At 35.5% G+C, this 11,400-nt stretch overlaps 1 protein-coding gene and 1 long non-coding RNA gene across 2 annotated transcripts; both read right to left on the reverse strand.

The window, feature by feature from the left end:
- Positions 1 to 325: 325 nt before the first annotated feature.
- LOC112145761 lies at positions 326 to 1,565 on the reverse strand. Its single transcript, XR_002919133.1, has 4 exons — positions 1,457 to 1,565; positions 1,332 to 1,358; positions 901 to 923; positions 326 to 653 (listed from the first exon to the last, which is right to left on the reverse strand). It is a non-coding gene; the product is annotated as an uncharacterized LOC112145761 (long non-coding RNA).
- A 1,752-nt stretch (positions 1,566 to 3,317) lies between these two features.
- On the reverse strand, positions 3,318 to 11,389 carry LOC112144831 (proliferation-associated protein 2G4). The gene is made up of 13 exons (XM_024269648.1): positions 11,175 to 11,389; positions 9,405 to 9,533; positions 9,178 to 9,283; positions 8,416 to 8,485; positions 8,246 to 8,338; positions 7,509 to 7,572; positions 7,359 to 7,437; positions 6,848 to 6,926; positions 6,632 to 6,765; positions 6,420 to 6,514; positions 4,574 to 4,701; positions 4,421 to 4,474; positions 3,318 to 4,343 (listed from the first exon to the last, which is right to left on the reverse strand). Exons 1-13 carry the CDS (start codon positions 11,254 to 11,256, stop codon positions 4,281 to 4,283), a joined length of 1,176 nt encoding a protein of 391 aa, XP_024125416.1. The 5' UTR covers positions 11,257 to 11,389; the 3' UTR covers positions 3,318 to 4,280.
- Positions 11,390 to 11,400: the final 11 nt, after the last annotated feature.

An 11,400-nucleotide genomic window follows, 5' to 3' on the forward strand; every position in this document is an offset into this window, starting at 1 on the left:
AAAAAAAAAAAGAAAATGCTGAAGACCTGTGCAGCTGTTTTCTTTAGTTTAAAAAGACTTTACACATTTAAATATATACCTAAATGTTTTTTTTATTTATAATTGATTCAGACTGTTTTTCTTCTGGCTTTAGTTTTAATACATTAACAAAACTCCCTCCTGACGCTGAAAGTGTTCAGCTCAATGCAAATCTTAAATAGACATCAAGTCTTTAGTTTAATTTGTCATTAAATCTCACAAATCCAAATGTTAGTCGTAAAATAAAACCTTTAGTTCTGCAATAATGAATAAATTCTAATATAGTTTTCAATGAATGAAGAAAGTCTGAACGGTGAACTTGGAAGTGTTCATTTATTGTTCAGTACACCACATGACAGCTGTATGAAAACAAGTGTAATGGTCCATGAACAGGTGCAGCTGCAGACTTGATGTTTCGTCCTCTTCCAGCATCTTTGCCTTCTTCAACTCAAGACATCCACATCAGGTTCTTCTGAAGTTCATTCAGACGGACGAGGTTCTTCATTTCATCAATGGACACTTGAGGGAGTCCACTCTGATCATCCGTCACCCCAAGGCGGCGATGGGACAGCAGCTGGTGGAGATGGAGAGCTTACTTTGACCTCTGCCTCATCTTTCTCCTTTTACGCTTCAGCCTGTTAGAAAAAGAAAACATCATTTAACATTTATGCTTTGAATGTGTTTGAGAAATAACCACTAAACCATCAAGGACAGCTTGTGGATTTGGTGATACATTAAAATTCAAGCAATTTGCTTGGTAAGAATGTTTAGTTAGAGCAGAGCTAAGTTTAAATTGAAGTTCAAAATCTCAATTTGTTTGACTTTTAATACACATTCTAAAAACATCCACATTTCATATAAAAAACATTTGTTTATTCTCACCTGCGCATACGCTTCTTCCTCCACTAAAGAATAAAAAAAAACATTTATTTAAGTTATTTTTTGTTTCATTACAATAAAAAAAACATTTCATTCAAGACATTTGTACAAATACACAGAAACCACAAACTATCCCACAATAACATTCTGGACGTCAAGTGTTAATGCTGTTAGCTAGCATGCAGAGTCGGGCCTTGCGTGACATGAACCATGTTTACCATTTCTAAACGCTTAAAAACCCAACAAGGCTTCACTAACTGGTTAAAAATACTACACTGTTCAGTATTCACTCGATTTTATGTACTGCTACACAGGGAACCAGGTGAACCACGTATTTTTAAGGCGCGCGGGGCTGCAGGTCAGGCACTAGCAAGCAGCGTTCTGGATGAAGACACATCTATCATTAAAATCCAGGTATCGGTTGGTTTTCTTACCTTGGCTCTCATCCTGTGGAGAGTTTTCTGTGAACACAAACGAAATAAAAAGAAATCAACTGTGAGTCACTCGAAATATTCAAAGATTAGACTGGATTCAGTTTAGGAGAAAAATGCCTCCATACCTCTGGACGAGAAGAGCAACGGAAAGAGGACGTGACGAAGAAAGCCCGCGCCTTTTATAAACCCATGACGTCATAAACGCGCGCCTGAGTTTATTATAAAGAGTTTTTCTGTAGTTTTTGACGCTGTCTTTTAAACTAATAGTTACGCTTATTTTTTTTTTAAATTCTTAATGCTTTTTACATTTCACATGAACAACCTTTTATTGCTTACATTTTTACATCTTCTTTGTTTTTTAAATATTTTTTTAAACAAGTAAACAAGAAATATTTGGTGATTCCCATAGACATAATATATAATAGTAATTCCTCGAAGAGTTAAATTTGCTGGGTTAAAGGGTTAAAAAAAGTAATTTTGTTATTTAATTTTAATAAAGAATTTATTTTTATACAAATGTATTTGTTTAAACTTAGTACTGGTTAATCTTAAACTACTTTATTTAATTTATTGCAATTCTTTAAAATATATTTTCTTAGCATTTTTTGACTACTATTAGAAAAACTGCAGTTCCATTTTTAGTCCATTTTAAATAATATATCAACCACATAATTATTTACCCTTAGAAAAAGAGTTATTGTAAAAAGTTACATCATACTAATATTCATGACAAAAAAAGGACTGCATATTGTTTTTCTATAAGAATGCAAGTCAACCCTTCTTCTTTATAGGATATAAAAATATAATAATAATCCAATGATTGATCATCAATTTTATTAATCATACAACTGTTAGAATCAGTATCAATGTAAAAATCTAATTTTATTTATTTTTGCATTATATTATTACGGTTACAGGAATGAAACTATGTAATAAGAATGAGGACAACAGCAAATAGTTTTCAGCATAAATTAGAGAATTCTGTGAAATCTAAGATCTTGACATCAATTCCAGTAACTTGAGTAAATGACGCATATTCTTAAAATTTTAAGTGAATTTAATTGATTTGATATTTACAGATATTGTCCTTGCAAGATTTAGATTGACCATCATCGACACAGCTAATAATTCTGTAAATTTAAGGAAAAACAAGATAAATCCCTTTTGGTCTTTCTATGACGTGGAGAAAACCTAAATTAAGTCATTTTATTGAAAACATCACACTAGTGAATTGTTCCAAACTTTTCAGAGAAGGGGAATATGTTTGTTTAACAGCAATGAGTGACAACCTGGGGACACCACTAAAATGGGAATTCAAGCCTAAATATGTCAACTTTTAATCTACAAATGAAAATAATTGTGTCACACTTTAAAAAAAATAAAAAGGATTTTGCTAATGATCCATTAAGATAAAACGTAACATTTGGCTGTGAGGAGAGATAAGAAATGCTATAAAACAGTACTTAAGGTGCAATTTTAATAAGTGTAAATATACATCTGTAATTTCTACAATAATTCACATGTAGAGTGCTTTTTAAAAATAAAATATAATTTATATTATAGTATTACTTGAGTTTAAACAATAAATATACAGTAATATTCTGGGAACAGAAATGTCACTCTTAGCAGAATCATACCAGGACTACTGGCAAAATAAGTAATACAAGTAAAAATAAACAAATCAAGGATATTAAACTGTCAGCCCAAAATCTATGTTCCATGAAAGTGTCATTTTTTTTGCTTCCTGTGTTTGGTTTCAGATTCTGGAAAATACTTTTCAGGGACACAAATGTTAATTTCTGAAGACGGCTCTAAAGTTTAAATTCAAACTATGCCCAGCAATAACATTTTAAAATGCACGCCTCTTTGATGATATGATTAAAAACTTAACATTAAGAACACAGAAACCTTGAAAAAAGCAGATGTGCATCAATATAAAACACTCAAAGTTAGTTTGTCCCAAAAAGAAGAGAAGAGAAACAAAGGTATGAAAAATGTTCTTTATTAGATGAAAAGTTCTATTGCCCAGTGGTTTGTGCGAAGTAGCTGGATTAGCTTTCCCATCATTAACAATTAAAGACAATTTCAACTTTTTCCAGGGGAATATTTGAATAAAGAAAATCATTTCAGTGGTTCAACTCAGAGAACAGAATCACTTTCAAAAATAATCATCGAAGCTCTTATGCTTCAAAAAACTTTGCTTGTAAAACAAATGAGCAGCTGTTGCTGAGGGAACTTTCTTTAAAACTGAAAAACTATCATCTTTATGGTTCAAAGTCAAGGCGATTGGCAGTAATTGTAGCATCTTGCTCCCGTAAGTTATGCTGATATGTTGGAAAAATAATTATTTGGGTAACGGCTTTAAAATGTTACGTCTGGAAAAGGAACAATCAAACAATTGTTACAAGAGAATCACTGATTTCAAGCAGTACAACAATTTCCTACTTGCCATCAATTGTGAAACATTTTGAAGAAACTCGTACCCAAATCTGGATTTTATGAATCAAAAAGAGAAACGCTCTTAAAAAGAGTTGTCAAAATAATTCTCTCAGGGAAAATCGTGCCATCTTAAAAGGTGGTTCTAAAAGACAAAAAAAAAAAAAAGATTTTTTATTATATCTGCTAAAGAATGAGTGTCAATTTAAAGATTCAACTCAGTCAATAAAAAATGAACAGAAGCAATAATTTCCAAATATTACCACTCGGCAAAAGAAATGTTAAAATCCAATGCAAAGGTTTCAGGTTCTTGGGTAGGAAAGGCAGTTTTCAACCATCAACACTTCAGGCAGTAAAGGGTTAAACATCCATGGAGGATGGTCATGAATCCAAACATGTTTAGGAATTCATCAATTGTCAAATTAGCTCATTATAGACGACCAAAAGTCGGTCAAATTGGTTTTTATTCATTTGGCTCCTTTTTGGGGTCTTGAAAGTCTAAAAAGGCAGTTTTTATTCTACAGCTTCAGCGTCCTCCGTCTGCTGTCCAGTTGCATTTTCGGCCGTCTTTGAAGCCTGTGGAGGTAAAGATGAGAAATGAACCATCAGAACGACCAGAGCGCGCTGTGGCGGTCTCAGGGTCCAAATGTTACCTTCTTTTTCTTTTTCTTCTGTGTCTTGCGGCTGGCAGAGCTCTGTAGTAAAGTCTAGAGGAGACAGAAGACGTTTTGTTGTAAAATGATTATTATATGAAAATAAATACTGTTGGAGGAAAATTCTCTTGAAGAAACTATCCTAAATCTCACCTTTAGCTCGGGGTCCTGAACTTCATGCTCTGACTTGTAGAATTCAGACTCAAAAGGTCCATTAGTGATTCTGTGAGGCCCGTTTGCCATCAGCAGCACTGTGAACTTAAACTGAGCAACAAATTCACCTGAAAAAAGCACAGAAGAGCTGCTCAGGTATGGAAGCCCAAAACGGCATGTCCTACTTTCTGTCTGTTGATCGTTTTCTCAAGATAACGAGATAATATCAAGTTATCACAAGAAAACGAACTTCTCGTTTTCTTGTGATAACAAGAGCACTAGAAGTCATGAAGAGAAAACAAACTTCATTTTAAAAAATGAGATAACTCATTACAGAGAGAGGACAAAGTTTGTTTTTTTTCCAAGAAAAACTTCTCGTAAAAACTAGATCTCGTTATCACGAGAAAACACACTTCATTTTCTTGAGAAAATGACATAACTCGTTATAACGAGAAGATGTACAACGATGTATAACGTGATAACGAGATAATATCTCGTTATCACAAGATAACAAATTTAATTCTCATTTTTAACAAGTTACTATCTTGTTATTAAAACAAACAAAAGTTCATTTTCTCGTTAGTTATTTCGTTTTCTCAAGAAAATTAAGTTTGTTTTTTTTCGTGATAGCGAGAAAACAAACTTAATTTAACAAACTTTGTTTCCTCGAGAAAATGAGATAATTCGTTATAAAGAGAAAACAAGGTTTGTTTTCTCTTTATAACAAACTTTATTCGTGATAACAAGATAATATCTCCTTATTACGAGAAAACAAACTTAATTTTCTTGAGAAAACGAAATTATAACTATAACGAGAAGACAAAGCTCTTTTTCTCGAGAAAATGAACTTTTCTTGTTTTTTTTTAATGATAACGATATACTAACTTGTTAAAAATGAGAAAATTAAGTTTGTTTTCTCTTGATAACGAGATAATCACTAACGAAGAATGAAGCGTTCTCCTCCTCCCTTCCCACATTGAGATGCAGAGAAAAGTTTTAAGCTTCTTTTTTTTGTGTTTAACAACAAAAACAGCAGAAGAACATTCCACTAAAGTTGTTTTTTTCCCCCATTTTATCAGTGGATCCACGCTCCTCGAACACCTTCATGCCTTCTCGTGCACCCCCCCAATTTCCCTTAAGCCTCAGAACAAACAGGTTGATGGTCAGAATTCAGGGCTGAAGAGAATCTGTGCATGGTGCGTTCACTGAACTCCGGACATTAGCAGACCCAAACAGCCACTCGGCCCAGTCCGCTTCTACGCTTCTACGCATTTTTATCCCTCCGCAGAAAAACAAAGCAGTTTTTCAGAAAAAACCAGACACTATTGAATCAATCGATTATACATGGATCTGTTCTGGTGTTTGACATTTTCCCTGATAAACTGTTTTGTTTTGCTGCAGATACCCGCGGCTCAGAGAACACACCATGCAGAAACGCTCGGCAGCTCAGGGTTCTGTCAATCAACCGGTTTGTTGGGGGGAAATAAAGAGAGATGGCTGGTGCATGAGACGCAATTAAGACATTTAAAGAGCATAGATTCACTAATTAATAAAAAATAGACTAAAAACTTTTGTGGAGCGTTTTCTTCAACTGTTTTTGTTGTTAACCACAAACTGAAGAGTTAAAACAGGTAAAGTCTCAGCGTCTTTATGCGGGAAAGGGAGATCGGACGCTTCATCCTTGATTATCTCATTATAGATATCTAGATTACAGATAGACAAGATGGTGGATTTCATTATAATAAGAAAACGATTAGGAAAAAAAAAAAGTAGGACGGGGCGTTTTTGGCTTCTGTACTTAGGTTTGCACAAAGATGAAACTTCAAAAAGGATGATCTCCACTAACCTTCCTTCTCATGGAGCACACTGAAGGGCTGTAGCAACTCATGCTTGGCACACTCCACCACCCCGAGGCGGGCTTTAGCCTCGTCCTCAAAGGCTCTGTGAAAAGGTCGCCGTTAGTCATACATGATCCAGTTCATCTTCAGCCGGTCGACATTCAATCACACTCAGTGTCTGCGTGGGGATGATGCTGAAAGCAAAGAGTTTAGTTCCAACCTCAGAGTGAAGGGCATGGCATCAAACCGCCGCTCCACTTCACTGAAGAAGGTACGAGAGGTCTTCATCTTTAAGCCATATTGTTTGCTAGGGTCCCTCTTATAAATTGTGGTCCTGAGACCCGAGTCTCTCGCCTGAAATGAAGGAAAACACAATCAAATGATTTACTGCACTTTCATTTAGCGTCAGTTTCCTCAAACAGAGAAATCTTCCAACCTTTCCTTCTCCAGTGCTAATCAACACATCCACAGCGTAAACTTCATGCACTTCAAATTCAGCCTTCTCATGGTCCTTCCTGAGAAGAAGACAAAAAAATGAATCAGATACTTTTATTCAGAATATTCTTGAATTTTCCATATTTGGCTGTTGACCTTGTCAATCAATCTCCCCTGTGCTGCGTCTCCTGTATAAAGTGTCTTTGTCTTTCCAAATTCACACAAATCTTTGATCGCTACCAGATCTTTCCTTTTATAATCCTGGATTTATTTTTCTATGAAGGTTTGAACTTTGAAAGTTTAAACAAGAGAGTTTAGTGTGAAACTGTTCATATGTGTCTGAGTTTTAAAGCCTTAATCATCTGTAACCCTGCTGTTCAGATTTCACCTTTCGCTGGTTATTTTTAGAACATATGGCGATAAATGAGGGACGGCTGCATTAAAAAATATGAGACTGCTGCTGTCATTCCAGGATGGGATTGACTAATTTGTAAGTTTCTGGTTTTTAGTACCTTTGCTGGTCAGTTGGGTTTTGAATGATGGTCTTCTCTCCATCTATGACATGCTGCTTCAACTGATGTGACAGCATACCTATGAAAATGAAAAACTCCAGTCACTTCACTGCTGAGAAGAGAAACTGTTTCAAACCTTCAGACACTCACCTTCAATAGGTGTACATTTGAAAGACTGTGAAATCTTGTTCCAGGCTTCTGTCACTTGAGTATTCTGTGTACCAAAAACCAGATCAATGTATTTACTCAATTCAGAGGAAAAAACACTAAAGAAAGATTTTATTTAATAAAAAAAAGGAAGAGTTCTCATACACATGTGGGAGTGTTTCATAAGCGCAATTTATATTCAAACTAGTGCTGCAACAAATGGTTATTTTAAAACTCGACTAATCGGGTCATTCGCAAACTGGATGTAAAGCACACATCTTAACCATAATTAGCTTTAAACTAACTAAAAACTAAATATATAACATTCCCTGTGATAAAGCTAGCGTGAATGCTGTAAGCTGAAACTGATAGCTGAAGATGCTGAAATTGATATCTAAAATTGCTGAAGCTCAAAGCCAGCTAAAAATATTAGTAGCTGAAACATTAGCTAAACTTCAAAATAGCCTAAAAAACCATAATAACTGGGAAAATAGTTGAAAAAGCTAGAGTAATGCCATTATAATTTTCAACTTTACTACACTCTGACTCCACATATTATAAAGTAACGACTAGTTGACTATCAAATTAATAGTCGACTATTTTAATAGTCGATTAGTTGACTAATTGTGGCAGTCCTAATTCAAACCACAGAAATGCTTTAAAAGCCATAAATATAGTTTACTCCATAGAAATCCACAAACCTAACACACAAAAACACTAAACGGGGTCATCAAACGTACCTGGTTGCCGGGCTTCACCAGGCGTAGAGCTGCTTCAGCACACAGGTGAGCAGCCTTGATGACATCAGCTTTCCGACCCGTGGCAGGTTGTTCCTGACAAAATAAAGGACAGGCCACATCAACCAAGAAGACTGAGGATCAAGCACAAAATATCAGTCGTCTTCACTCACCTTGCTGGCTCCAACAATAAAGCTGTGAGCAACGTTTGCAATAAAGCCGTCAACGTGAACCCCGAGATCTCTGTAGGAAACGAAACATGAGCCGTAAAAATTAAAATGAAGGACAAACCACATTCAATATCAAAGTTTAAGCACAAACTACAAACGAATGGAATAAGACAAAAAAAGAAAGTAGAGAAGTTAGAAGACTAGATAATAGGACAAAACTAACATATTCTGTACCTGCTGCTAAATGAATAATGCATTCTAAGAAATCTTTATGTACATTGACTGACTTTGATAAGAAAATATTTCAACCAAAGATAGACCACTAGACTTTAAAATTAACTCACTAACTTCCTTCGCCATAAAATATACATCGACTTTTTAATCATTATCCTTTTTATTCTTACTTGTTTCTTAAATTGTCTTCAATTATTCACAATTTAATATTTGTATGTAAGTTTTCATTATAAAAACAGCATCTCCAGTGTCTTGTCGCTTAATAAATAAATGAAAGTGCTTTTATTTTTATGTTCTCTGTATTATTGGTTGAATATAATTGCACTTTGCTGCATGTAGAGGACTTGATGTTGTGAATGTTGACTTGAAAAGTGCTATTTAAATAAAACTGATCGATTGAGACAGCATCGGTGTTAAAAGTATTATGCTGAAAACAAGAGCAATAAAGTAAAAAATGAAATGCAAACAAAAGCTTTGAATGACAAGCCTGGTCAGAAAGAGGAATGGACAGAGAGAGGGGGCGGAGCCTACATTTTGACCAGATCCCCATCTTTAAGAGTGTAGTCCGGGTCGCTCTTCAGTGGGGAGAAGTGGCAAACACAATTATTGACGGAGATGCTGGTGGGAAAGGCAATACCTTAAAAAAAAGGAGAAAACCAAAGAATTTTCTTTCAAGAAAAACCATGGTGTCGTATTTATTTGAGACAACACCACTTTAGCTCTGTCCACATTTACTTTATCCACCAACTCTGTCTCACCTTTCTTCATTTCCTTCTCCTTCTTGAAGACCTTTCCGGTCTCGGCCATGATGTATGCGTCACCTTTCTGACACAGGCTGAGAACGGACACCCCTGGTTTTGCTGCCTCTATAACTTGACGAAGAGTCTCTGGGATGACAGAGACAAGAACGTGGTTAAGAATTTTGAACAAGGAAGACGATCAAGATCGTCTGACAGGCTTTAACTCAAAGAAGAGAACAATACAAATCACCAGAGAAGGACTATCTACTAGGGCTGCAACAATTAGTCAACTAACAGACGACTAACCGACTATTAAAATCTAGCAGGTATCCTGATCTTGTCTTTACTGAAAAAAGCATTTTGGTGGAGAAAAGTAAGTGATACTGGTCTAGTGTCTTGTAGTAAGGATAAATATTTCTAGAAGAAAACACAGATCTGGGATGCATTGATAATTGTTTCATAATCGAATCGTTGCCCCTTGAAATGTAATTGAATTGAAAGGTGCCTTAAGATTCCCACCTCTAAATGTGAGTTTTTTGTCATTTTCAGAATATATATATATATGAATTTTTTTTTTATTGTTTAGCAACTTTTTTTTTCCAGAAATACACCAGAGTTTCAAAACTTACACGAGATTACAAGTCAAGAATAAAGTCAGGTTTAAAAGTCTGATTGTGAAAAGATAAATGTAGGTAGGATTCAAAAACTAATATGTACTCAAATACAAATAAATAAATATATATATATTAAAGAGAAACTACCCTCATAACTTGGAAATGAAATCATGTACCTATTAGGGCTGCCACACCGATTATTTTAATAGTCAACTAATGACTGATTATTTTTTCCGATGGGTTGACTAATCGGGTCATGTGCAAAGTGGATGTAAAGCACATCTTAACCATGATTAGCTTTAAACTAACTAAAATATAAAGACTATTGAGATAATAAACTTTTAATGAACTGTACAACTTCTATCATTCATTAGTTTCTGGGATTAAAACAAGAATAAATCAAATGAGGTTTGTAAATAAAGGAAGGAACTATTTTACACAAAAGATAAAGTTTTTGTCTCACCGACTCAAATATTTAAAAAGTGCATTATTTGGCTCTCATCTTTGTTTAACTTTACTACACGTTTGACTCCATAAAATATAAAGTAAGGACTAATCAACTATCAAATTAGTCGTGGACTATTTTAATAGTCGATTAGTCGACTAATCGTGGCAGCCCTAATACCTATGCGTGTTGATCCGAATCTTTTTTTTTTTTGACAAATGTTTAATAAAATAGTTTCCTAATGTTTTCCAACCCCAAATTTGCCCAAGTAGATCTATTTTTCTTCAAACATTTTGTTCAAACAGGGAAAACCTGATGCCCTCCTGAAGAAGACAGCTGGTTGTTTAAATAAAGAACACAGCACTAAAGCAAAAACAAAGTAATCTCACTGCATTTGCCTTCCTGTATTACTGATAGTTAGCATCTACTTAAGCCTTTATCACTTGTATGTGCTAGCTTTTCAGAGAATTGGCATTCCATGTTAGTTTCTCACAGAAAACTGTAATTCTAAATAAATTTAAGTTCTGACATTAGCTCTGCTAAACGGCAACACTCAAAACTGCGCCTGTTAGCTAGCGCGTTAAGCTAGCACAAGGTGCCTCGAATGTAGAACCACATGGCTGCTGCTACTACTGCTCTCAATGTGGCGAAACTAACGTTAGCTGACTGTCTGCTGAACGGCAGGCCGACAAGGACAGCTCAGCCACTCCACGGTTTCCATGAACTCACGGTTAGCGATGTCACCACCCATTTTATACTTGGTGACGACCAGATCCTCCGCGATGGTCTGCTCCTGCTCGTCGTCGGACATCTTGGCAGTTAAGTTTCCGTCGCTGAATGTCCCAAACCAGAACAGCGACGCCGCTCCGGAGCTCGCCTTCCTTCAGACAGCCTGCTGCTAAGCCAGCGCGTGCAGACCTCCAAGTCCCTCCCCATCACGCTACGTACGCCTACG

This window comes from Oryzias melastigma, linkage group LG5 (genome assembly GCF_002922805.2).
Source record: "Oryzias melastigma strain HK-1 linkage group LG5, ASM292280v2, whole genome shotgun sequence".
NCBI lineage: Eukaryota > Metazoa > Chordata > Actinopteri > Beloniformes > Adrianichthyidae > Oryzias > Oryzias melastigma.